Source organism: Gadus macrocephalus, chromosome 3 (assembly GCF_031168955.1).
Source record: "Gadus macrocephalus chromosome 3, ASM3116895v1".
In the NCBI taxonomy this organism is placed as follows: domain Eukaryota; kingdom Metazoa; phylum Chordata; class Actinopteri; order Gadiformes; family Gadidae; genus Gadus; species Gadus macrocephalus.
Window position 1 is genome coordinate 26,511,600 of NC_082384.1, and position 27,500 is coordinate 26,539,099.

Genomic DNA, 27,500 nt, shown 5'->3' on the forward strand with positions numbered 1-27,500 from the left:
TTCCTGTCTTGGGTTTGTTGGCTCAGAGTTACGTTAGCTCGTGGTGCTCAGAGACTGATGGGTAGTTCACCGCATCCTCTGATTGGCTCGAGGTTTCGCTGCAGAATGCGCCCAGACAGGCCGCGAGACGCTGCTTTAATGAGGAAGGGAACACGCCTCGACGCGGTTTCTTCTTTCTTTACACAAGATCCTGTGTTGTCATGTTGATCCTTATCGTGTGTCGTCCGTCCTGGCACTTATAAACAGTACTTAACCTCTGTAGCCTCTTATCCTAGCCATCTCTATTGTGCACAGAGAATGGGTTAACCTAGTGATGGTTAGTGCTTGGCGCTTGGTTCTATGAACATCCTTACTGGACCCACAGAGGTATAGTGTTGTTTCTCTGTCTCCTGAACCTCCTATTGTGAGTCGCTCTGGTAACAGCGTCTGCCCCCGCCCCCTCCCCCCCCCCCCCTCCCGCCCGCACCCTCCCCCCCCCTCCCCCTCCCCCCCCCCTCCCGCCCCCCCCCTCCCCCAGGCGGCCAGGCAGCTTTGGTACAGCTGGTTCTCGTTCCTGCACTCCCTCCAGCTGTGGCAGGTGGCGCTGAAGAGGGTGGGCGGGCGCTTCGGCACCGGCGTGCTCTCCTACTTCCTGTTCCTGAAGACGCTGCTGTTCTTCAACCTCTTCCTGTTCCTGGTGACCGGTCTGTTCCTGGTGCTGCCCCAGGCCGTGCACCCGCCCCAGGCCGTGCACCCGCCTCCGGCCGTGCACCCGCCCCCGGGACCCGCCAGCTTCTCTGGGCTGGAGCTGCTCACCGGAGGGGTAAGACACCAACACAGACCCGTCTGTCTGACCACACCGGTCTGTCTGTCTGTCCGACAGCACGGCCAGTGGGGTGATGGTAGCCTGGCTGCATGGGGACTGGTTGACAGAGGACACACAAACACATCTTTGTAACCTTTCTATCATATCAGCATGCTGGCCTCAACCCAGAAGCAGAGCCCAGGCATTGAACCAGAAGAGGCCACACTCGACTTTAAGGCGTCCCAGAGGAAGATCAGCAGCAATACTGATTAGTTTTAGATTTGAATTCAGGGCATTAGGCTGGCGCTTCTATCCAAAGCGCCTCCCTGCCATCCACGCACACATTCCCCCCCGACGGCGGAGTCAGCCCCGCAGGGCGACAGCCAGCTGGTCAGCAGCAGTCAGGGGGAGGCGTCTCGCTCAGGGACACCTCGGCACTCAGCTAGGAGGAGCCGGGGATCGAACCAGCGACCTTCTGGTTACCAGTCGTCCCGCTCTGCCTCCTGAACCAAGCCGCCCCCATTAATGTGAAACAGATGTGTGTGCACCATGTAGGCTCCTCCCCTCTCACCCGAGCTCCTCCTCCTAGGGCTACTTCTCGGACTCTGTGTTGTACTACGGTTACTATAGCGACACCACCCTGAACCGGGAATGCGACAACAACGGCTCCGCCCCCTCGCCGGGCGGGTGGAGGGGGCTGGACTGCGCCAGGCAGGGCCTCTCCTACAGCATGCCCCTCGCCTACTTCTTCACCATCGGGACCGCCTTCTTCATCACCTGCATCATCCTGGTGTTCAGGTACGGGAAGTAATGTAAAGTACTGTAAAGTACTGTACATTATGGTGAAGTACTGTAAAGTAGTGTAAAGTAGTGTAAAGTAGTGTAAAGAACTGTAAAGTACTGTACATTATGGTAAAGTACTGTACATTATGGTGAAGTACTGTACATTATGGTGAAGTACTGTAAAGTACTGTACATTATGGTGAAGTACTGTACATTATGGTAAAGTACTGTACATTATGGTGAAGTACTGTACATTATGGTGAAGTACTGTACATTATGGTAAAGTACTGTACATTATGGTGAAGTACTGTAAAGTACTGTACATTATGGTGAAGTACTGTACATTATTGTGGAGTACTGTAAAGTACTGTACATTATGGTGAAGTACTGTAAAGTCCTGTACATTATGGTGAAGTACTGTACATTATGGTAAAGTACTGTACATTATGGTGAAGTACTGTAAAGTCCTGTACATTATGGTGAAGTACTGTACATTATTGTGGAGTACTGTAAAGTACTGTAAAGTACTGTACATTATGGTGAAGTACTGTAAAGTACTGTACATTATGGTGAAGTACTGTACATTATTGTGGAGTACTGTAAAGTACTGTACATTATGGTGAAGTACTGTAAAGTCCTGTACATTATGGTGAAGTACTGTACATTATTGTGGAGTACTGTAAAGTACTGTACATTATGGTGAAGTACTGTACATTATTGTGGAGTACTGTACATTATGGTGAAGTACTGTACATTATTGTGGAGTACTGTACATTATTGTGGAGTACTGTAAAGTACAGTAGAGTACTGAAAAGGTCCATAAAGTAATGTAAAGTACCGTAAAGTACTGTATATGATGTGAAGTACTGTTCAGTACTGTAAAGTACTATGAAGTACTGTGAGGTAATAACACTCGGCCCCTTTATGCTTTATACTGTTTGTTCCATTTTTACATTCAGGGCCTTTATCAGATGCTTTTATCAAGAGCGTCTTACAATAAGTACATTTGTCAGAAGAAAGAGAAACTACACTATATCTCTGTCGGTACATTAAGGATATCATAGAACCAAGTGCCAAGCACTAACCATCACTAAGTTAACCCATTCCACTGTCTGTCTGTCTGTCTGTCTGTCTGTCTGTCTGTCTGTCTGTCTGTTTGTTTCTCATGTTTCTCTGTGATATGATATATGATCACAAGATGTATGATCACATGATTTATGATGTATGATGACATGATGTATGTCATGTGTCTCCTCAGCATGTCCAGGTCTTTCGGTCAGAGTTTCCGCGTGGAGCAGTCTCCCAGCCTGCTGGCCATGAAGGCCTTCTGCTCCTGGGACTTCAAGGTCGTCAAGACTTCCTCCGTGGCACTCATGTCCGAGAACATCGGCACGCAGCTGAGGGTGGGAGGCCAAGCACACACACCACACACACACACACTAAGCACACACACACACACACACACTAAGCACTAAGCACTAAGCACACACACACACACACACACACACACACACACACACACACACACACACACACACACACACACTAAGAACACACACACACTAAGAACACACACTAAGAACACACACACACTAAGAACACACACACACACACACACACACTAAGAACACACACACTAAGAACACACACTAAGAACACACACACACACACACACTAAGAACACACAAAACACACACACACACACACTAAGAACACACAAAACACACACACACACTAAGAACACACAAAACACACACACACGCATTCACAACACACAAAACACACACACACGCATACACACAATCACACACAACATACACACACAGTCACAACACGCAGCACAGACACACACAGTCATCACGGTGGCTGTGTGGTCAGGAATGTGATGAGTTAGATGATCACATTCCTACTGGTCCAGAACGATCCTCCTCCTCCTCCTCTTCCTCTTCCTCCTCCTCCTCCTCTTCCTCCTCCTCCTCCTCCTCCTCTTCCCCCTCCTCTTCCCCCTCCTCCTGCTCCTCCTCCCCCTCCTCCTCCTCCTCCTCCTCCTCCTCCTCCTCCTCTTCCTCCTCCTCCTCATTCCTCTCTTAATGAACACCTTAAAGGTCCCACATTGCACCACCAGCTGTGACAGGCCTGATCTGACATCACAGGTGGGCGTGTCCACCTAGATGTGTGCTGCATAGATCAGCCTACCAGCCTACCCAGTGGACTCATCTATCCGTCATACATGTAGGTGGACACGCCCACTTGTGATGTCAGAAGAGGCAGATTCTTAAAAGGGCATGTAACGGCTGATCACCCTCACCTGGGGGTGTACTATTGGACCTTTAACAAATTGATTGATTTCTTAACATGCCTTTTGTTGTTCTCCCTCTGTCTCCCCCCTCCCCCTCCCCCTCCCCCTCCCCCTCCCCTCCCAGGAGCTGTTGGCGGAAGTGACCCGTAACCATGCCAACCAGACCGCGGGCCAGCGGCTGTGGCGGCTGCTGGTCCACGGTCTGGCCTGGACCATCTGCAGCGGGAGCACGGTGGCCTGCGCCCTGGCCGTGCACTACCTGGCCCAGCACATGCACGCGGTGAGAGAGAGACACACACACACACACACACACACACACACACACACACACACACACACACACACACACACACACACACACACTAAAAGCTGAAGCTGATCGTGTGACGCTCTCGCCGCCGTCCTCCAGGTCAGAGTGTTGCAGGCCGGGGGCGGGGCAGGGGGCGTGGCCGGGGCCGGGGGCGTGGCCGCGGACCCCCTGCCGTCGGAGGCCCCCCTGCTGGCCCTGCCAGTGGGCGTGTCCCTCATCAACCTGCTGCTGCCCGGCCTCTTCAACGCCGCCGGCTGGATGGAGGAGTACGACTCGCCCAGCGTGCGCAACTCTGTGGCCATTGTCAGGTGAGGCCCTCACCCCCCGCACCCCCCCCCCCGTGTGTAGGGACCTGATGCTGATGACAGACTGTGTTGTTGTGTTGTTGTGTTGTGGTGTTGTGGTGTTGTGTGTAGGGACCTGATGCTGATGACAGACTGTGTTGTTGTGTTGTGGTGTTGTGTGTAGGGACCTGATGCTGATGACAGACTGTGTTGTTGTGTTGTGGTGTTGTGTGTAGGGACCTGATGCTGATGACAGACTGTGTTGTTGTGTTGTGGTGTTGTGTGTAGGGACCTGATGCTGATGACAGACTGTGTTGTTGTGTTGTGGTGTTGTGTGTAGGGACCTGATGCTGATGACAGACTGTTGTTGTGTTGTGGTGTTGTGTGTAGGGACCTGATGCTGATGACACACTGTGTTGTTGTGTTGTTGTGTTGTGTGTAGGGACCTGATGCTGATGACAGACTGTGTTGTTGTGTTGTGTGTAGGAACCTGATGCTGATGACACACTGTGTTGTTGTGTTGTGGTGTTGTGTGTAGGGACCTGATGCTGATGACAGACTGTTGTTGTTGTGTTGTTGTGTTGTGTGTAGGAACCTGATGCTGAAGGTCAGCCTCCTGAGCGTTCTGTGTTTCCATTGGCTGGGCCGCGAGGCGACCTCTGGCCTGCAGGTCAGCCCTCACCCCCTCACCCTCACCCCCTCAGCCCTCACCCCCTCACCCTCACCCCCTCAGCCCCACACCTCATCACCCCTCACCCTCACCCCCTCACATCCCCTCACCCCCAAACCCATCACCCCCTCCCCCCTCTCCTGACCCTTGTCTCTCTGTCTCCTCCTCAGTGCTGATCTCTCCTGACTGTCTCTCTGTCCCCTCAGTGCTGATCTCTCCTGACGGTCTCTCTGTCTCTCCTCAGTGCTGATCTCTCCTGACGGTCTCTCTGTCTCTCCTCAGTGCTGATCTCTCCTGACGGTCTCTCTGTCTCCTCCTCAGTGCTGATCTCTCCTGACTGTTTCTCTGTCTCCTCAGTGCTGATCTCTCCTGTCTCTGTCTCCTCAGTGCTGATCTCTCCTGACGGTCTCTCTGTCCCCTCAGTGCTGATCTCTCCTGACTGTCTCTCTGTCTCCTCCTCAGTGCTGATCTCTCCTGACGGTCTCTATGTCTCCTCAGTGCTGATCTCTCCTGACGGTCTTTCTGTCCCCTCAGTGCTGATCTCTCCTGACGGTCTCTCTGTCTCCTCCTCAGTGCTGATCTCTCCTGTCTCTCTGTCTCCTCAGTGCTGATCTCTCCTGACGGTCTCTCTGTCTCCTCCTCAGTGCTGATCTCTCCTGACGGTCTCTCTGTCTCCTCCTCAGTGCTGATCTCTCCTGACGGTCTCTCTGTCTCCTCAGTGCTGATCTCTCCTGACGGTCTCTCTGTCCCCTCAGTGCTGATCTCTCCTGACGGTCTCTCTGTCCCCTCAGTGCTGATCTCTCCTGACGGTCTCTCTGTCTCCTCCTCAGTGCTGATCTCTCCTGACGGTCTCTCTGTCTCCTCAGTGCTGGGAGAGTTTCGTGGGTCAGGAGCTCTACCGCTTCCTGCTGATGGACTTCATCTTCACGCTGCTGGACACGCTGCTGGGAGAGTTCCTCTGGAGGTGAGCAGACCACCGGTCCGTCTGTCTGTCCGTCTGTCCGTCCATCTGTCGTTCCTGTTTCTCTTTTGGTACACATACCTCCACCTTATCCTTAAGGTACAGGTACATGAGGCTCAGGAGGTAGAGCGGGTCGGCTGGTAACCTGAAGGTTGCTAGTTCGATCCCCGGCTCCTCCTAGCTGAGTGCCGAGGTGTCCCTGAGGGAGACGCCTCCCCCTGACTGCTGCTGACCAGCCGGCTGTCGCCCTGCGGGGCTGACTCCGCCGTCGGGGGGGGGGGGGGGGGGGGTGTGCGTTGGCCGATGATGTGGAGGTGCTCGAGTCCAGAAGGGGGTTGTTTCTTGTCGCCTCCTGCCTAATCAAAGGTCGTTCTCTGTGGTGATTATGACTGAGCCTCTGGTCTGTCTCCTCCCACCCCCCTTTCCCCCCTTCCCCTCCCCCTCCCCCTCCCCCCCCCCTCCCCCTCCCCCTCCCCCCCCCCCCTCCCCCTCCCCAGGCTGTTCTCAGAGAAGGTGCTGAAGAAAAGCAGAAGACCGGTGTTTGACATCGCCAGGAACGTGCTGGAGCTCATCTATGGACAAACCCTGGCCTGGTGGGAGATCTCTCTGTGTTACATCCAGTCGATTAATGGGGACACCTTAACTAGACCATTGATCAATGAACGGACGGTCCTCAGTGTTGTTATTATTGACCCTGTTAACACAAGCTCTTGGTTTGGTCCTCAGGCTGGGGGTCCTCTTCACGCCCCTTCTGCCCGGGGTTCAGATCATCAAACTCCTGCTGCTCTTCTACATCAAGATGGTACTGACTGCTAACCCCTCACCACCTTAAGATGGTACTGACTGCTAACCCCTACCACCTTAAGATGGTACTGACTGCTAACCCCCACCACCTTAAGATGGTACTGACTGCTAACCCCCACCACCTTAAGATGGTACTGACTGCTAACCCCCACCACCTTAAGATGGTACTGACTGCTAACCCCCACCACCTTAAGATGGTACTGACTGCTAACCCCCACCACCTTAAGATGGTACTGACTGCTAACCCCAGGGTGTCCGCGGAGGTCTTAAAAGTCTTAAAAAGTCTTAAATTCATTTTTCTAAATTTAAGGCCTTAAAAAGTCTTAAATTCGTCTAAAATGTCATATGCTGGTCTTAAATTTATAACTCGGAGGTCTTAAATTTGTCGGGGCAGGGTAATTACATTTTTATTTTTCTCGCGGGACTTTTCGGGAAGAAGATGTACGAGGGGCTACTTTCTTGCTAGCTGCATATATAAACGGATGTCTGCGCGCTTGCTAGCTAGTCTGCAACAATGGGTAAATGCAAGTTCAACGTCAGTTGGCTGGAAGACGTCCGTTTCCGAGGTTGGCTAGCGTCTGTTGCCAACCCAGAACAGGCCAAATGCATTCCGTGCAAAAGTAGCCTACATTCAAGCTCGGCACCATGGGGATTAAGGCTGTTGTCAGCCATATGCAGAGCCAAAAACATAAAACCTCTGCCAGGAACCACACACAGACCCCAGCCATTTCTACGTTTTGCATCTCTGCCCCGGCGCCACCGCCGCAGACGGTCCGCGCTGCTAGCACTGACCTGAGGGTAGCATTTGGTGCGACACCAACACTGAAAGCGGAGGTGTTGTGGATTCTAAACACAGTGGTCAAGTACCAGTCATACAACTCGAATGAGGGGATAGGAGATCTCTTCGGTTTGATGTTCCCTGACTCTCAAATCGCGAGCACCTTTACTACTGGAAGGGACAAAACGGCGTATATAACTCGCTTCGGACCAGCGCCTTTCATCCGAAACGAGCGAATTTGCAGCGTCAACAAGGCTGATTTTGTTTTGATATTTGAGACGTTGAACCACGCCACTAAAAGCAAGCAACTTGACGTGCACGTCCGATATTGGGTCGGAGATCGAGTGCATTCCCGGTACTTGGGCTCGCAATTCATGGGGCCCCACATATATGGGGGTAAAAGGGATGATGATACATAATATTTTGTAGACAATATGCAGAATCTTTTCACTTACGAATTAACACGGTTGGCTATTTTTGCCAGCACGCCACCCTAGCCATATTATGGGCAACCGTGTTCCCCTTGGCTGTGATTTGAACTTTTAATTCCTCGTAGGAGTTCATAATAATACATTGCTCGCCTTGGATGAAATACAACGCTCTTGCGCGATTTATTTTGCATAAGGGTGATTCAAATGACGCGAGAAACGCCCCTTTTATGTGAACGCGCATTGAACCTAAAGCGGAAAACCCTTTGAAAAGCACTTTGAGTGGCCGCTGGGTAGGAAGGCGCTGTGTAAATGCAGTCCATTTACCATTTACCTCCAGGGTGTGTGTTTGACCTTCAGAGTGGGACCTTGACCTCAATGCATGACCTTGACCTCTGAGTGTGACCGTGACCTCTGTGCGTGACCGTGACCTTCAGAGTGTGACCGTGACCTCTGTGCGTGACCGTGACCTTCAGAGTGTGACCGTGACCCCTGCAGAGCAGCGTGATGCTGAATTGCCAGGCGCCCCGGAAGCCGTACCGGGCGAGTAAGATGACGACCGTCTTCATCACGCTGCTCTGCTTCCCCTCCTTCCTCGGGGCATCCGTCTGCGTCACCTACACCATGTGGAGGTACACACACACACACACACACACACACACACACACACACACACACACACACACACACACACACACACACACACACACACACACACACACACACACACACACACACACACACACACACACCTCAAACCTCAAACCCCTGGAATGACTTTTATTGAGCATCCGACTGAGCCTGAGCTGGTATTGAGCTGTTCCAGCGTATTAACCCTTTGAACAGCAGCCTTCGCCCAGCTGACCTCCACAGGGATTTGTTTCTATGAGTACTTTACGTTAGCCTCCAGAGATCACTGGTCCTGTTGTTACAACGCCTTCCATGAGAAGCAATGGTTCACTCGTCTCCCCCCAGCATCGCCCCGTCCCGGGCCTGCGGGCCGTTCCGGGGCCTCAGCACCATGATGCAGGCGGGCCGGCTGTGGGTGGAGCAGCTCAGGGACGCCAACCCCCACCTCACCTGGCTGGCCACCGCCCACTCCTACCTGGTGGAGAACCCCCTCTTCCTGTTCGTGGCCGCCGGGGTCTTCATGTGAGTGAGGTGGTGGGGGGCCTTTCGCACTGCGGGGGGCGGTCTCACCGTGCGGGCCCGGTCTCACCGCAGGGGTCTCGTGTTCTCGCTCTCCCCAGGATCATCATCTACTTCAACAGCCAGGTGGTCGGCGGGCAGAGGAAGGTCATCGCCCTGCTGCAGGAGCAGATCAAAAACGTAACGCAGAGACGGCCGCATGGACCAGTTAGCGCCTGGAAGCTCTGGCAGCGCCTGACTTAATACGAGATGATATCAATAATACGATAAAATAATAATGAGCCTGCAGGTGTTTTAATACGAGATGATAGTAATAATACGATAAAATAATAATGACCCTGCAGGTATTTTAATACAAGATGATATCAATTATACGATAAAATAATAATGACCCTGCAGGTATTTTAATACGAGATGATATTCATAGTATGCTAATAATCCTGGTCTGATCTCCTCCAGGAGGGCGAGGACAAGAAGTTCCTCATCCGGCAGCTCCAGACCACGCACGAGAAGAAGAGGGACACGTCGGCCCGTCGCAGCCAACAGGTGAGACACTGTGACGACGCAGTGACGAGGCGGGGTAACGCCTCTTTCATCCTCCCGGACTCTGACCCCCGCTACAGTAGCGCCTTCCGTAACCGTGGCAACGCTACGGGGAGATTCAGACTCTCGATTCAGAGTCCCGCAGAAATCTGGTGATCTTGCATTACTGGTTACCCTCACACCCCTATTGAGCACTTGTTGTATGTTGTACGTACTGGCACCTAGTAATAGTACTTAGCATTGCATAGCATCTTATCTTAGCCTCCTCTGTTATACACGGGAATGGGTTAACCTAGTGATGGTTAGTGCTGCGGGCACTTGGTCCTATGAACATCCTTACTGTACCCACAGAGATATATTGTTGTTTCTCTTTCTGCTGACAAATGGACGTATCGTGAGACGCTCTGGTTAAAGCGTCGGGTAAACGCCCTGACTGGTTGGATCCTCTTCTGTGTGATGGCTCCTGTGTGACTCGGTTTCTTTGAACTTTCTCTAATTTCATTTTGCGGTTTTTGTTTGTGTGTTCTCTCTAGGATTCGGCCTGTTGACAGCCTACAGGTTTGTCTCTGAGGATATTCATTGGATGGATTCGCTCAGAGGAAGAAACATAATACAGGGAGAAATGCAGTTTTCCTTTTGGACCTGACGGACATCAGAAATATCGGAGGAGGACCAATAGGCAAGCAGCTCCTTAAAAGGACAGGAACGCAGAAGGATGGAGTTTGTTGGCGCTGGCCTTCGGAGGGTTAGCTCGTCGCTGTTAGCCCGTTAGCCCAGACCGTAGCAGAGAAGGGGTAGGGTTGGCTAACCCGCCTGACAGTGGAACAGATCTGCCTAGGCTGCACATGACTGGCCTGCGAGGGCAGAGTTCAGCTCACACTGGGAACACTGGGAACTCCGTTAGTGGCATTTATACTACAAATATGGCTCCATCATATTTGATATATCGTGATCACACTTTTGTTTCAACTGTGAACATTTTTGTTGTGGTTTCTGGAGGGATAGTGCTATTTTATAAACCAGTTTAGTGGGGAATGTTTGTTAAAATATTAGTTTTACCCTTGCTCATCTCATTCAACATATCATGTCATTGTTTGAATACTTTTTAAATGTTTTATTAGTTTTAAATAAATTATATTTTATCATCATCATTCCTTTGAGTCAGACCCACTTTTGTATTGGTAGTGGAAGGCGATTTTGAAGTTGTGTTAAGTTCCAATCTGTCGCACATTGACGCACTTTGTTTATGTTTAGGTTTGTGTGACGTGGGGACACTGTTTGTGTCTCTTGGAGAAAGGTCACTTTATCGCCAAGGAAACAAAACTGAAACCTTTGAGATGACCACTTTAAGGTAAACCCTATTAATTCACCAGATGCACTTAGCAGAAAAGGCAGCATCATTGACATGCCCTGTAATAAGACACATCATGTGAATAACAACCAGGGCCTTCCAGGTGATGGGAGGAGGGCGGGGTCAAGAGGGTGGAGTCAGAGAGAGAGTGGGTGGAGTCAAGAGGGCGGATCAAGAGAGTGAGAGGGTGGAGCAAAGTGAGAGAGAGGGTGGAGTAAAGAGAGAGAGGGTGGAGTCAAGAGTGAGGGCGGAGTCAAGAAGGCGGATCAAGAGAGAGAGAGGGTGGAGTCAAGAGGGCAGATCAAGAGAGTGAGAGGGTGGAGCAAAGACAGAGTGAGGGTCGGGTAAAGAGAGAGAGAGAGAGAGAGAGGGTGGAGTAAAGAGAGAGGGTGGACTAAAGAGAGTGAGGGTGGAGTAAAGAGAGTGAGAGAGGGGGTGGAGTAAAGAGAGAGGGAGGGTGGAGTAAAGAGAGAGAGGGTGGAGTAAAATAGAGAGAGAGGGTGGAGTACAGAGAGTGAGAGAGAGGGTGGAGTACAGAGAGTGAGAGAGAGAGGGTGGAGTAAAGAGAGAGAGGGTTGAGTAAGGAGAGAGAGAGAGAGGGTGGAGTAAAGAGAGAGAGGGGGTGGAGAAAAGAGAGAGGGGGTGGAGAAAAGAGAGAGAGAGAGAGGGTGGAGTAAAGAGAGAGAGAGGGTGGAGCAAAGAGAGAGAGAGAGGGTGGAGTAAAGAGTGAGGGCGGAGTCAAGAAGGCGGATCAAGAGAGAGAGAGGGTGGAGTCAAGAGGGCAGATCAAGAGAGTGAGAGGGTGGAGTAAAGACAGAGTGAGGGTCGGGTAAAGAGAGAGAGAGAGGGTGGACTAAAGAGAGTGAGAGGGTGGAGTAAAGAGAGTGAGAGAGGGGGTGGAGTAAAGAGAGAGGGAGGGTGGAGTAAAGAGAGAGAGGGTGGAGTAAAATAGAGAGAGAGGGTGGAGTACAGAGAGTGAGAGAGAGGGTGGAGTACAGAGAGTGAGAGAGAGAGGGTGGAGTAAAGAGAGAGAGGGTTGAGTAAGGAGAGAGAGAGAGAGGGTGGAGTAAAGAGAGAGAGGGGGTGGAGAAAAGAGAGAGAGAGAGGGTGGAGTAAAGAGAGAGAGAGGGTGGAGCAAAGAGAGAGAGAGAGGGTGGAGTAAAGAGAGAGAGGGTGGAGAAAGAGAGAGAGAGAGAGGGTGGAGAAAGAGAGAGAGAGGGTGGAGTAAAGAGAGAGAGAGAGGGTGGAGAAAGAGAGAGAGGGTGGAGTAAAGAGAGAGAGAGAGGGTGGAGAAAGAGAGAGAGAGGGTGGAGAAAGAGAGAGAGGGTGGAGTAAAGAGAGAGAGAGAGGGTGGAGTAAAGAGAGAGAGAGAGGGTGGAGAAAGAGAGAGAGAGGGTCACAGCAGGAGGTCTCCTGCCCTGTGGCTTCCTGCCAAACTCTGATCATCCTACTCACGTCTCGCTGATGATCATGTGTGGATCCAGACGGGCCGCCATGAACAGGAGAACAGGACGTCAGCTCAACATGTACGTGTGTGAGTGTGTGCGTGTGCGTGTCATAACTTATTATGACCATATGAAGACATGAATACATGAGTGTTTTTCTGACAGAGTCCAATACTTGGACATGCCGCGTGGACGCAGTCGGCCTCAGTTTATCTAAAACAACCAGATATATTGATACCACCATTTACATGGCGGATATTGATAATATTAATTAAACACTTTCTTCCAACAAGAAGGCGTAAAAAACAAAGATTTTATTTTTTTATTATTATTATTTTTGTTCTGAATTTCGGATTCTGATTAAAACATTTGCTATTTGCATTCTTTGAGTATTTGTCGAGATGTACGGAACGCTGTCAAAAAGACAGAGTTAAATAAAGTGAACTGTCAGAAAGTCTCCGTTCAATAAAGTTAATTGAAATAAACAAAGTGACGTCATATCGCAATGGCGGCCTCCGTGACAGTGCTGACTCCGAACGGGAGAAGACAGACCGTCAAGGTGTCTCCGAACACCCCCTTATTGCAGGTAACCCGGGTCAAAACAGCGCGGATTCACCCCTTATATCGAGTATGATTCACCAGGGTTGTCGGTCCATATCCGACTTATTATCAGCTGGAGGTAACGGTAGCTAGGCTAGCGCCCGATATACCAGAGAGCATCCCTCAAACCCTCCGAGCCTTATCTTAACTCTCTTTTATCCCTCAAATCATCCCTTAAATCTCTTAATTCTCTTTTTTCAGGTTCTCGAGGACGTCTGTAAAAAACACGAATTCAACCCTAACGACCACGGGTTGAAGTGAGTCAGATTAAAGCATTAAAGTGTTCATGACATCTAAAATACATGTTATAGGATCATCGAGCCAGATTTCTTTTATTGACCGTTTTCTAAATGGTTTAATGTCCAGTGTAGCCAGCTCTAACGGGATCCCCTCCACAGGTTCCAGAGGAACGTTCTGGACCTGACGCTCCAATGGAGGTACGCCAGTCTGCCCAACAATGCCAAACTGGAAATGGTGGCAGGGGCCAGAAAGCAGACCGCAGCCGACGGACAGGTGGGGACTATTCTCTATATTACAGTAGAATGAGCCTTTTGAATGATGTGTAGTGTAATGCACAACACCAACTAAGACCACAATCTCCGGAATAACCACAAGGAAATTATATACCACCTTTCTCAAGAGATTAAATAATATTTTATTTTTTTATATATTTTGAATATTATTTAAACTAGATAATTGTGTGTGTGTGTGTGTGTGTCTCTCAGGTACGTATCGGTCTCCAGATGGAGGATGGTTCTCGACTCCAAGGAACGTTCTCCAGTGGGCAGAACCTTTGGGAACTCCTCACACACTTTCCTGAGACAAGGTGTGTGTGTGTGTGTGTGTGTGTGTGTGTGTGTGTGTGTGTGTGTGTGTGTGTGTGTGTGTGTGTGTGTGTGTGTGTGTGTGTGTGTGTGTGTGTGTGTGGTTCCATTTTCACTCAAATACAGAAAGGGGCAAGAATATTGAATGCATATTGTGTGGTATGAGAAGAAGACGACATTGATTATTTTCAAAGAAATGACAGGACATAACCGACTCAACCCGCCCTGTGTCCTCAGAGTGCTGGCCCAGTCAGGAGCCACCCCTGTGTGTGTCTACATGAGAGACCAGGTCGGTACAATCCCAGCCGCTGACCACCTGAGGCTGGGCGTGGTTTAACTCTGTGTGTGTGTGTGTGTGTGCTACAGGTGACTGGAGCAGAGGCTTTACAGACGGCCACGCTGAGGTCTCTGGGGCTCAGCAGTGGGAGCGCTGTCGTCCGGTAGGTTACACAGTGAACATAAAGAAAGAAATAAAGAATGATGAGGAACACAACGCCTATATTTGAAGAAGATATCCCCTCCTCTACAGCTTTCTTCTAAAAGACACCAAAACAGACGATGACGAAGATGGCGGCAGGGAGGGGATGAAGGGGAGCAGACCTCCTCCCTCCCAGCGCTCCGATGGACCGGCCCCCTCTCAGCCCCACGCTGCGGCATCCGGTGCACCCCTCCGTACGGCCAGCCCCGACCGGGCGTCTGCTGCCCCCCCCGCGGCCCCCCCCGCTGCCCCCCCCGCGGCCCCCCCCGCGGCCACCTCACCTGCCCCCCCCGCGGCCCCCCCCGCTGCCCCCCCCGCGGCCCCCCCCGCGGCCCCCCCCCGCGGCCCCCCCCGCGGCCACCTCACTTGCCCCCCCCGCGGCCCCCCCCGCTGCCCCCCCCGCGGCCCCCCCCGCGGCCACCTCACCTGCCCCCCCCGCAGCCCCCCCCGCTGCCACCACACCTGCCCCCCCCGCGGCCCCCCCCGCTGCCCCCCCTGCTGCCCCCCCCGCTGCCCTCCCCGCTGCCCTCCCCGCTGCCACCATGCCTGCCCCCCCCCTTGCGGCCCCCGCCCCCCTGTCCTCTGCCCGCACCGCCCCCCTCCCCCCTGGCGCTCCCCCGGCCTCCCAGCATGCCTCTGGGTTGAGTGCGGCGGCGGTGGATGACGGAGAGACAGCGGGTCCGTCGGGACTCGCCTCCCCCCCGCCGCCCGCCGCCCCCTTCACCCCCTTCACAGGGGGGGGCCAGCGCCTGGGCGGGCCCGCCGCCGGGGGGGCGGGGCCTCTGTCGTCCTCCTCCGGGTCGTCCTCTGGGGTATCCAAGGCAACAGGAGGGTCCCCCAAAGCCAAGAAGGCCAAACCCTGCCAGAACGCCAACGCCAAGGTGAGCTGGAGGCATCCAGTGGATGGACGCTTGGATGTGGAGTGACGGTGGAGTGACTGGGTAGCGACCGTGTAGCGACTGTGTAGTGACCATGTAGTGACTGTGTAGGACGGGTTTGTTTTCTCTTCAAAGGGTCGGGTCAACCAGAGCGATGAAGACATGGAGCTGAGGGAGGGCCTTCTGGAGGTAAGGTCTCTCTGTCTCTCTCTGTCTCTGTTACTCACCATCTCACTCAAACATAATCACGATTTCTCTCTCTCTCCCCCCCCCCCCCCCCCCAGCCCGTGGAGAGGGAGGCTCTGGTCTACAGCCTGGACTCCGGACCCCAGCGGACGGGTGCCCACCATGAGCTGTCAGACGAGTTCTTTGAGGTGACCGTCGACGACATACGCAAGCGCTTCGCCCAGCTGAAGAGCGACAGGTTGGTGAGCCCGACCACCTAACCCTGACCCCCTTACCCAACCCTAACCCTAACCCCCCTGACCCCCTAACCCTAACTCTTACCCCAACCCTAACCCTAACTCTTGGTCCACTGAAGTTCTTTTTCCACATTTCGGACCAATGGACGAAGCAAATCCTGGACCGAATCCTGGACCCATGTTGGCAATACTTCCAACTTTTCCAAAATGTTGATTTTTTTATTTGTAAAGACCTGGGGGGTGAGGTTCTGCCTCCGACTGGTCCCCCACAGGGTTGAGTGGTTCTTCAGTCGGTGGTCAGATGTTTCTCCTTGTTGTGCTGACTGCTCCCCCTTCCTTCCCAGGAGGTCGCTGGAGGAGACCCCCTTGATGACCAAAGCCCTGAAGGAGTCCCAGCTCAAGGAGAAGATGGAGCGCTATCCCAAGGTACCCCGCGACGTGTCCATGTGGGCTCATGCTGTGTGTCTGCGCACACACATACACACAAGCAGTGTTGGCCAACCCACTTTAACAATACCATGTGTGTACTCTGAGTAACACATTGAATATTACTTATTACTTAAAATAAATCAACATGTAGGACAGGAATATAGTTTAGATTAGATGACCTGATTACTACTGAGAATAACATACTAACACTGCACTCAACACGCTGTACTGGACTGTATCTCTCCTGCTCTGATCAGACCGTATCTCTCCTGATCAGACCGTATCTCTACTGTCCTGATCAGACCGTATCTCTACTGATCAGACCGTATCTCTACTGTCCTGATCAGACCGTATCTCTCCTGATCAGACCATATCTCTACTGATCAGACCGTATCTCTCCTGATCAGACCGTATCTCTACTGATCAGACCGTATCTCTACTGATCAGACCGTATCTCTACTGATCAGACCGTATCTCTCCTGATCAGACTGTATCTCTACTGATCAGACCGTATCTCTACTGATCAGACCGTATCTCTACTGATCAGACCGTATCTCTACTGATCAGACCGTATCTCTCCTGATCAGACCGTATCTCTACTGATCAGACCGTATCTCTACTGATCAGACCGTATCTCTACTGATCAAACCGTATCTCTACTGATCAGACCGTATCTCTACTGATCAGACCGTATCTCTACTGATCAGACCGTATCTCTACTGATCAGACCGTATCTCTACTGATCAGACCGTATCTCTCCTGATCAGACCGTATCTCTACTGTCCTGATCAGACCGTATCTCTACTGATCAGACCGTATCTCTACTGATCAGACCGTATCTCTACTGATCAGACCGTATCTCTACTGATCAGACCGTATCTCTACTGATCAGACCGTATCTCTACTGATCAGACCGTATCTCTACTGATCAGACCGTATCTCTACTGATCAGACCGTATCTCTACTGATCAGACCGTATCTCTCCTGATCAGACCGTATCTCTCCTGATCAGACCGTATCTCTCCTGATCAAACCGTATCTCTCCTGATCAGACCGTATCTCTACTGATCAGACTGTATCTCTACTGATCAGACTGTATCTCTACTGATCAGACCGTATCTCTACTGATCAGACCGTATCTCTCCTGATCAGACCGTATGTCTACTGATCAGACTGTATGTCTACTGATCAGACTGTATCTCTCCTGATCAGACCGTATCTCTACTGATCAGACCGTATCTCTCCTGATCAGACCGTATCTCTCCTGATCAGACCGTATCTCTACTGATCAGACCGTATCTCTACTGATCAGACCGTATCTCTCCTGATCAGACCGTATCTCTACTGATCAGACTGTATCTCTACTGATCAGACTGTATCTCTCCTGATCAGACCGTATCTCTACTGATCAGACCGTATCTCTCCTGATCAGACCGTATCTCTCCTGATCAGACCGTATCTCTACTGATCAGACTGTATCTCTCCTGATCAAACCGTATCTCTACTGATCAGACCGTATCTCTCCTGATCAGACCGTATCTCTCCTGATCAGACCGTATCTCTACTGATCAGACCGTATCTCTACTGATCAGACCGTATCTCTCCTGATCAGACCGTATCTCTACTGATCAGACTGTATCTCTCCTGATCAGACCGTATCTCTACTGATCAGACCGTATCTCTCCTGATCAGACCGTATCTCTCCTGATCAGACCGTATCTCTACTGATCAGACTGTATCTCTCCTGATCAAACCGTATCTCTACTGATCAGACCGTATCTCTCCTGATCAGACCGTATCTCTCCTGATCAGACCGTATCTCTCCTGATCAGACCGTATCTCCTGATCAGACTGTCTCTCCTGTTCTCCAGGTGGTCCTCAGGGTCCAGTTCCCAGACCGCCACGTCCTTCAGGGATTCTTCCGGCCCCTGGAGACGGGTACGTGTGTTTGACCGCTGCCTGGCCCGAGGGCAGGGAGGTCGGGGATCCCAACCGGCACCCCGTCTGTTCCCGTCAGCCAGCGACTGATTCAACCGAACCACGACAGAAGGGTCCAACGTGGTGGTGTTGTGTGTCTCTCTGTAGTTGCTGATGTCCGGAGGTTCGTCCAGAACCACCTGGAGGACCCTGAACTGGACTTCTACCTGTGTGAGTACGACGTGGGACACCGGCCGGGGCAGCTAGGGGAAGATGGTTCAACGCACCAGCTCTGCCTCCCGTCTGCGCCTGAACTGTGAACCAGTGTGCCTGGCAGTGATCCTCATGTCTGTCTGTGCAGTCACCATGGTGGCCCCAATGCATCTCATGGGTTTAAAATGGCATTCCCACAGTGCGACCGTAACCCCAGAGAACGTTGTTCTTCATGAGGATTAAATGAGTCCTCCTCCTGCTTCTCCTCTCCTCAGTCGTCACCCCTCCCAAGACGGTCCTGGACGAGGCCTCTGTCACGCTGTTCCAGGTCAGTGTCCCCAGACCACACGTCTGGACAGGGTCTGGACCGGGTCTGGTCTGGATCGGGTCTGGTCTTGGACGGGTCTGGACCGGGTCTGGACCTGGCCTGCACGGAGAGGGGGGCCCCACGGGTCTGAGGGGACCCAGCAGGTCCCCTCAGACCCGTGGGACCCCCTCTCCGTGCTGGTCTCCAGCCTCAGTCTGCCTCCAGACTCTGCTGTCTTAGAGACCAAACTGTTGGAGGTCCAAAGGGACGATCCGCACACACACGTCTGGGCTCTCATGGTTCGGACTGCGGTTATACCGCTGTGCTACCCAGCGGCCGCTCAAAGCGCTTGACAACACCGCCTCACATTCGCCCATTCATAAACACATCCCCGCCCCGACGGCGGAGTCGGCCCCGCAGGGCGACAGCCAGCTGGTCAGCAGCAGTCGGGGGGGGGGGGTGTCCCTCAGATCGGACTAGCGACCTCCAGCCGCCCCGCTGTAGCCCCTGAGCCCCTAATGACTCATGTCTCCGTCCGCCTCCAGGCCCACCTGTTCCCCGGAGCCCTGGTGTACTTCGGCTGTGAGCTGCAGACCGGTGGGTCCCTGGTGCTGTCCTGTAGCGCAGAGCGTCGAGGGGGGCCTGGTGACTAACGCCTCTGTTTCCTCCCTAGACTGCTACCTGCAGAGGGAGCACCTGAGCGCCTGTGTGTCCGCCACGCAGGCCAACGAGTCCATCGCCAGGTGGGCCTCTTCTAGTCACCGCGCTGGTTGGCTGTGTTGTTGACTCCTCTTGGTGTTCTGCCGTCAACGGGGACCCTGATTCACCCTCATTCTGAATACAAACTCACCCTCTCACTCTCTGACACCCTCCTCCCATCCCCCTGATGTCCTCTCCCTTTCCTCTCCGTCCCCGTCACGGACTGACCGGTCAGCCCAGACACCCCTCTGCTTTACATCCCCCTAGAGCGGGTTAGGGTAATCCTAACCCTAACCCGCTAACCTGTTAGGGTTAGGGTAATCCTAACCCTAACCCACGCATTAGACTGTCAGCCCTTCAAGCTACAGTTACAATAGTTTAATGTTTGATTCTGTTCACTCAGTCTTCAATAGGTCAAATCAATACTATACTCGAAAACCTCACCTTGTTTTCATTCATTAATTGTTAAATTAGTATTGAATGCTTTAACTCCACATCCCTCTAAGTGTCTTCACCGTGCCATAAGGGGTGTGGTGAAGACATTTAGAGAGTTATAATGGGCCAGGTGTCCTCTAAGGGTCTTCACCGTGCCATAAGGGGTGTGGTGAAGACATTTAGAGTTATAATGGGCCAGGTGTCCTCTAACTGTCTTCACCGTGCCATAAGGGGTGTGGTGAAGACATTTAGAGAGTTATAATGGGCCAGGTGTCCTCTAACTGTCTTCACCGTGCCATAAGGGGTGTGGTGAAGACATTTAGAGAGTTATAATGGGCCAGGTGTCCTCTAACTGTCTTCACCGTGCCATAAGGGGTGTGGTGAAGACATTTAGAGAGTTATAATGGGCCAGGTGTCCTCTAACTGTCTTCACCGTGCCATAAGGGGTGTGGTGAAGACATTTAGAGAGTTATAATGGGCCAGGTGTCCTCTAACTGTCTTCACCGTGCCATAAGGGGTGTGGTGAAGACATTTAGAGAGTTATAATGGGCCAGGTGTCCTCTAACTGTCTTCACCGTGCCATAAGGGGTGTGGTGAAGACATTTAGAGAGTTATAATGGGCCAGGTGTCCTCTAAGTGTCTTCACCGTGCCATAAGGGGTGTGGTGAAGACATTTAGAGAGTTATAATGGGCCAGGTGTCCTCTAACTGTCTTCACCGTGCCATAAGGGGTGTGGTGAAGACATTTAGAGAGTTATAATGGGCCAGGTGTCCTCTAACTGTCTTCACCGTGCCATAAGGGGTGTGGTGAAGACATTTAGAGAGTTATAATGGGCCAGGTGTCCTCTAAGTGTCTTCACCGTGCCATAAGGGGTGTGGTGAAGACATTTAGAGAGTTATAATGGGCCAGGTGTCCTCTAAGGGTCTTCACCGTGCCATAAGGGGTGTGGTGAAGACATTTAGAGTTATAATGGGCCAGGTGTCCTCTAACTGTCTTCACCGTGCCATAAGGGGTGTGGTGAAGACATTTAGAGGTTATAATGGGCCAGGTGTCCTCTAACTGTCTTCACCGTGCCATAAGGGGTGTGGTGAAGACATTTAGAGTTATAATGGGCCAGGTGTCCTCTAAGGGTCTTCACCGTGCCATAAGGGGTGTGGTGAAGACATTTAGAGAGTTATAATGGGCCAGGTGTCCTCTAACTGTCTTCACCGTGCCATAAGGGGTGTGGTGAAGACATTTAGAGAGTTATAATGGGCCAGGTGTCCTCTAAGTGTCTTCACCGTGCCATAAGGGGTGTGGTGAAGACATTTAGAGAGTTATAATGGGCCAGGTGTCCTCTAAGTGTCTTCACCGTGCCATAAGGGGTGTGGTGAAGACATTTAGAGAGTTATAATGGGCCAGGTGTCCTCTAAGTGTCTTCACCGTGCCATAAGGGGTGTGGTGAAGACATTTAGAGTTATAATGGGCCAGGTGTCCTCTAAGTGTCTTCACCGTGCCATAAGGGGTGTGGTGAAGACATTTAGAGAGTTATAATGGGCCAGGTGTCCTCTAAGGGTCTTCACCGTGCCATAAGGGGTGTGGTGAAGACATTTAGAGTTATAATGGGCCAGGTGTCCTCTAACTGTCTTCACCGTGCCATAAGGGGTGTGGTGAAAACATTTAGAGGTTATAATGGGCCAGGTGTCCTCTAACTGTCTTCACCGTGCCATAAGGGGTGTGGTGAAGACATTTAGAGTTATAATGGGCCAGGTGTCCTCTAAGGGTCTTCACCGTGCCATAAGGGGTGTGGTGAAGACATTTAGAGAGTTATAATGGGCCAGGTGTCCTCTAACTGTCTTCACCGTGCCATAAGGGGTGTGGTGAAGACATTTAGAGTTATAATGGGCCAGGTGTCCTCTAACTGTCTTCACCGTGCCATAAGGGGTGTGGTGAAGACATTTAGAGAGTTATAATGGGCCAGGTGTCCTCTAACTGTCTTCACCGTGCCATAAGGGGTGTGGTGAAGACATTTAGAGAGTTATAATGGGCCAGGTGTCCTCTAACTGTCTTCACCGTGCCATAAGGGGTGTGGTGAAGACATTTAGAGGTTATAATGGGCCAGGTGTCCTCTAACTGTCTTCACCGTGCCATAAGGGGTGTGGTGAAGACATTTAGAGGTTATAATGGGCCAGGTGTCCTCTAACTGTCTTCACCGTGCCATAAGGGGTGTGGTGAAGACATTTAGAGGTTATAATGGGCCAGGTGTCCTCTAACTGTCTTCACCGTGCCATAAGGGGTGTGGTGAAGACATTTAGAGGTTATAATGGGCCAGGTGTCCTCTAAGTGTCTTCACCGTGCCATAAGGGGTGTGGTGAAGACATTTAGAGGGTTATAATGGGCCAGGTGTCCTCTAAGTGTCTTCACCGTGCCATAAGGGGTGTGGTGAAGACATTTAGAGAGTTATAATGGGCCAGGTGTCCTCTAACTGTCTTCACCGTGCCATAAGGGGTGTGGTGAAGACATTTAGAGAGTTATAATGGGCCAGGTGTCCTCTAAGTGTCTTCACCGTGCCATAAGGGGTGTGGTGAAGACATTTAGAGAGTTATAATGGGCCAGGTGTCCTCTAACTGTCTTCACCGTGCCATAAGGGGTGTGGTGAAGACATTTAGAGAGTTATAATGGGCCAGGTGTCCTCTAAGTGTCTTCACCGTGCCATAAGGGGTGTGGTGAAGACATTTAGAGGTTATAATGGGCCAGGTGTCCTCTAAGTGTCTTCACCGTGCCATAAGGGGTGTGGTGAAGACATTTAGAGGTTATAATGGGCCAGGTGTCCTCTAAGTGTCTTCACCGTGCCATAAGGGGTGTGGTGAAGACATTTAGAGAGTTATAATGGGCCAGGTGTCCTCTAAGTGTCTTCACCGTGCCATAAGGGGTGTGGTGAAGACATTTAGAGTTATAATGGGCCAGGTGTCCTCTAACTGTCTTCACCGTGCCATAAGGGGTGTGGTGAAGACATTTAGAGAGTTATAATGGGCCAGGTGTCCTCTAACTGTCTTCACCGTGCCATAAGGGGTGTGGTGAAGACATTTAGAGAGTTATAGTGGGCCAGGTGTCCTCTAACTGTCTTCACCGTGCCATAAGGGGTGTGGTGAAGACATTTAGAGGTTATAATGGGCCAGGTGTCCTCTAACTGTCTTCACCGTGCCATAAGGGGTGTGGTGAAGACATTTAGAGGTTATATTGGGCCAGGTGTCCTCTAACTGTCTTCACCGTGCCATAAGGGGTGTGGTGAAGACATTTAGAGGTTATAATGGGCCAGGTGTCCTCTAACTGTCTTCACCGTGCCATAAGGGGTGTGGTGAAGACATTTAGAGAGTTATAATGGGCCAGGTGTCCTCTAAGGGTCTTCACCGTGCCATAAGGGGTGTGGTGAAGACATTTAGAGTTAAAATGGGCCAGGTGTCCTCTAAGTGTCTTCACCGTGCCATAAGGGGTGTGGTGAAGACATTTAGAGAGTTATAATGGGCCAGGTGTCCTCTAACTGTCTTCACCGTGCCATAAGGGGTGTGGTGAAGACATTTAGAGAGTTATAATGGGCCAGGTGTCCTCTAACTGTCTTCACCGTGCCATAAGGGGTGTGGTGAAGACATTTAGAGAGTTATAATGGGCCAGGTGTCCTCTAAGTGTCTTCACCGTGCCATAAGGGGTGTGGTGAAGACATTTAGAGAGTTATAATGGGCCAGGTGTCCTCTAAGTGTCTTCACCGTGCCATAAGGGGTGTGGTGAAGACATTTAGAGAGTTATAATGGGCCAGGTGTCCTCTAAGTGTCTTCACCGTGCCATAAGGGGTGTGGTGAAGACATTTAGAGAGTTATAATGGGCCAGGTGTCCTCTAACTGTCTTCACCGTGCCATAAGGGGTGTGGTGAAGACCTTTAGAGTTATAATGGGCCAGGTGTCCTCTAACTGTCTTCACCGTGCCATAAGGGGTGTGGTGAAGACATTTAGAGGTTATAATGGGCCAGGTGTCCTCTAAGTGTCTTCACCGTGCCATAAGGGGTGTGGTGAAGACATTTAGAGTTATAATGGGCCAGGTGTCCTCTAACTGTCTTCACCGTGCCATAAGGGGTGTGGTGAAGACATTTAGAGAGTTATAATGGGCCAGGTGTCCTCTAACTGTCTTCACCGTGCCATAAGGGGTGTGGTGAAGACATTTAGAGGTTATAATGGGCCAGGTGTCCTCTAAGTGTCTTCACCGTGCCATAAGGGGTGTGGTGAAGACATTTAGAGGTTATAATGGGCCAGGTGTCCTCTGAGTGTCTCACTGCGACTAAACGGTTCCTCTGTCCTCCACCTCGGGGGTCCAGCTGCATGCCCGCCTCCCCGGAGGACGGACGCCCCCCCTCTGAGCCCTCTAAGGGGGGCCGACAGGACGGACGCCCCCCCTCTGAGCCCTCTAAGGGGGGCCGACAGGACGGACGGCCCCCCCCCACGGCCCACAGCCAGCCCCCTCAGCGGGCGGGGCCGGACGCCGGGAAGGTCCCCAAGTGGCTGAAGCTCCCAGGTACAGACTAGGGGACACCCGCCTCCTCTAGGAGACAGACTAGGGGACACCCGCCTCCTCTAGGAGACAGACTAGGGGACACCCGCCTCCTCTAGGAGACAGACTAGGGGACACCCGCCTCCTCTAGGAGACAGACTAGGGGACACCCGCCTCCTCTAGGAGACAGACTAGGGGACACCCGCCTCCTCTAGGAGACAGACTAGGGGACACCCGCCTCCTCTAGGAGACAGACTAGGGGACATCCGCCTCCTCTAGGAGACAGACTAGGGGACACCCGCCTCCTCTAGGAGACAGACTAGGGGACACCCGCCTCCTCTAGGAGACAGACTAGGGGACACCCGCCTCCTCTAGGAGACAGACTAGGGGACACCCGCCTCCTCTAGGAGACACCCTAGTGGTATTTGTAAATCCTCCTGTCAGACGTATCCCTCGGCCAAAGAGAGATCCCATACTGGAGTGATCCAAACTCACACGCTGTGCGTGCACGCGTGCGTGCGCGCGTGCGTGCGTGCGCACGCACGCACGCGCACACAGACAGATGTGTGACCTTGCCTTTGTGAGTGAGTGTGATGAACAGATGAGTCCTCAGGATGCTGTGTGGAATGTGACCTATTTTAAAGGATGTGTGTGGAAGAGGATCACACAGAGACAGACGCAGAGTCAAAGTGATTCTATATCGGTCCTCATTTCAATACCCACTCTAGTGTTGGATGATCAGATGAGATTTGCTTAATTAATCTCAAGTCTATTATGATTTGGTAAGGAGATATTCCTTGCGGTTTTATTCTATTTATCGGCTTTCAAATCGTCATTTTATCTCCCGTTTTTAAAAGACTATTTTGAAGTGGCTTAAAAAGGTGTTTTCTATATTAGTGTTAAGCATGTTCTTTCTGATCGACTGTATTGTTTTTACAGGAAAGAAGTGAGTCTCCTGCTGGTCAACTAGAGACTGCAGTCTTCTCCATCGCTGAAATGAACCTCACCATTTTAGCTTTACCGCCGTTATGGCAAAGCACTCGATTGATCATGTAACACGCCGGCATTCAACAGTGAAACAAGAACATGTAAGGACCAATAAATACTTGCATCCGTTTTCGCCTTGGCTGATGTCTGTTTTATGAAGTGTGTGAAAGGGCCTTCAGCGCCCTCTGCTGGATTATTAGTTTAAGCCCATTTAAATTAATGGGTTAGTACTTTGCTGGACGTAGACTTCCGGTAATATTAGCCATAGTTGGTATTAATTAATTATAGTAATCAATAAAAGAATAACAAAGGCAGGATTTCTGATGTCTGCTATGTCTTAATTGCCATTGAAAATATTGAGGACGAATTGTGCCATGGAAATAATAATTTCTTCATGTATTAGTTGAAACCTTTTGATTAAGCAATAAACAATTGTCAAAGATTCACCTTTATGGAGCATTGCAGTTAATAGTTGAGGGCTAAAATATAAATGTATGATTTTGCCTACTATACCATTATTAAACAACCATTACATTTTAGAAAAGGTTGATACAATTTACATCGGTCTAACTTTCACACAACCGAGCAGCAGAATATCAAGTCCCGCGATTAAAATCACGATAAAACCTTGAGAGATATTTTCCTGTTCAAAATTGCCCACATTTTACAGAATTAGAAGAATTGTAGCCCTGCAAGAAAAAGTAAGTCTTCTGTTCTGTAATCGGACCAACAGGTCACTCTCAAGTCCAAAAGCCTATTTGAGGCCAAGTTCAATTGGTCAAAGCCAAGGAATGTGAATGTGTCTGTGCGCGTGCATCTGCATGCACACACACACATGCACACGCCTACGATGACCTTTGGATGGCATTGCTAGCATTTCTGCATAAGGTCAAGACTACTCCGATTTACATGCACAATAATATTATCCATCATTATATTGGTCCCAAGTATTTATAGTATTGCCTAGAAGAGTAAACCTACCAATATGCCTCAGACGACTTCAATCTCAAAATTCTTGACCTACAAATCCCTGCCCTCATCTCTACATGCATGTGTTCACACATGCACACATAATCCCCCCTCCAATGCACACACACACACACACACTACATGCAGACCCAACCCAAAGACCTAAATAACTCTTGCTTTCTAGTCATACTGACCCTCCTATCCTATCCTAGAGAGAGAGAGGGGGGGGGGGAATGAGAGAGAGGGGGGGGTGAGAGAGAGGCGAGGAGAGAGAAAGAGAGAGAGGGGGGGGAGGGGTGAGAGAAAGAGAGTGCGAGGGAGGAGAAGGGTGGAGACCAAGAAAGAAATCCAACAGTCTGAAGACGCCTCTCGCTGACCCTCCAAACGGGGAAGGGCCCATGTTGAGTTTTCCCAGCCGCGAGCCACCCTAGAATAACCTGATTCAAGATTTAAGATTCAAAGTGTTTGTCTTATGCACAATAAGAAACATGTTCTCAGTCATACAATGAAATTCTTCCTTTGTTTTCCACAGACTGAATGCCAAGAAAGACATAACAAATATGGAATATACAATATACAAATAAAATAGAAAATAGCTGCAACAATATAGAATCTACAATTTACAAGATAAATAGAAAAGCAGCAATTAGATGAAATAATAAATTTAAGTTAAAATGAAAGCGGAATGATGCAAATCCAAGAAAGTGTGCCGCAGTGCATGAGCAAAATGTAAACAGTGACGGCAGTCCTGAGGTTGATTAATACCAATAACAGACTCCTGTCTGTTGTTAAGGAGTCCGAGGGCAGTGGGGAAGGAAGAGTTCTTTAGTCTGGTTGTTTTGGACTTCATACTTCTGTACCTCCGTCCTGAGGGTAGAAGTGTAAACAGTCCATGCTGGGGGTGGGTGGGGTCCTTGAGTATGGAGGCAGCTCTCCTGTGGACTCTGCGGTGGTAGATGCTCTGCAGAGAGGGCAGTGGGGTTCTGATGATCTTCTCTGCAGTCTTTACCACTCTCTGCAGTCGTCTGCGGTCCAAAGCAGAGGTGCTGCCGTACCAGACGGTGATACAGCCGGTCAAGATGCTCTCAACAATGCAGCTGGAGAAGTTTCTGAGGATCTCAGGCGACATGCCAAACTTCCTCAGCCTCCTCAGGAAGTACAGCCGCGTCCTATCACTGCGGTGTCGTCCACAAACTTCAGGATGCTGTTGTCTATGTGTGAGGCGACACAGTCCT

The 27,500-nt window shown here is 51.1% G+C and overlaps 2 protein-coding genes across 3 annotated transcripts in view; both read left to right on the forward strand.

Moving 5' to 3' along the window:
• tmc6b (transmembrane channel-like 6b) overlaps positions 1 to 10,944 on the forward strand; it is a 21,369-nt gene extending 10,425 nt beyond the window's left edge. For both annotated transcript variants that reach the window (XM_060048340.1, XM_060048339.1), the window contains exons 8-21: positions 518 to 802; positions 1,374 to 1,582; positions 2,826 to 2,970; positions 3,991 to 4,146; positions 4,276 to 4,484; positions 5,052 to 5,130; positions 5,997 to 6,094; positions 6,589 to 6,684; positions 6,818 to 6,893; positions 8,600 to 8,733; positions 9,077 to 9,253; positions 9,352 to 9,430; positions 9,710 to 9,796; positions 10,327 to 10,944. In XM_060048340.1, the coding sequence (XP_059904323.1) occupies positions 518 to 802; positions 1,374 to 1,582; positions 2,826 to 2,970; positions 3,991 to 4,146; positions 4,276 to 4,484; positions 5,052 to 5,130; positions 5,997 to 6,094; positions 6,589 to 6,684; positions 6,818 to 6,893; positions 8,600 to 8,733; positions 9,077 to 9,253; positions 9,352 to 9,430; positions 9,710 to 9,796; positions 10,327 to 10,341 (1,845 nt within the window). In that variant the 3' untranslated portion in view covers positions 10,342 to 10,944. The remainder of the gene's footprint in view (positions 1 to 517; positions 803 to 1,373; positions 1,583 to 2,825; positions 2,971 to 3,990; positions 4,147 to 4,275; positions 4,485 to 5,051; positions 5,131 to 5,996; positions 6,095 to 6,588; positions 6,685 to 6,817; positions 6,894 to 8,599; positions 8,734 to 9,076; positions 9,254 to 9,351; positions 9,431 to 9,709; positions 9,797 to 10,326) is intronic.
• Positions 10,945 to 13,042: 2,098 nt separating this feature from the next.
• Positions 13,043 to 25,429, forward strand: aspscr1 (ASPSCR1 tether for SLC2A4, UBX domain containing). The gene is given in 18 exon segments (XM_060048346.1): positions 13,043 to 13,175; positions 13,391 to 13,446; positions 13,588 to 13,702; positions 13,915 to 14,015; positions 14,251 to 14,302; positions 14,380 to 14,453; positions 14,543 to 15,014; positions 15,016 to 15,372; positions 15,505 to 15,558; positions 15,654 to 15,793; positions 16,136 to 16,217; positions 18,092 to 18,158; positions 18,306 to 18,368; positions 18,626 to 18,678; positions 19,203 to 19,254; positions 19,331 to 19,400; positions 24,137 to 24,333; positions 25,249 to 25,429. Coding segments are annotated over 18 exon segments (2,097 nt in total). The 5' UTR covers positions 13,043 to 13,094; the 3' UTR covers positions 25,260 to 25,429.
• Positions 25,430 to 27,500: the final 2,071 nt, after the last annotated feature.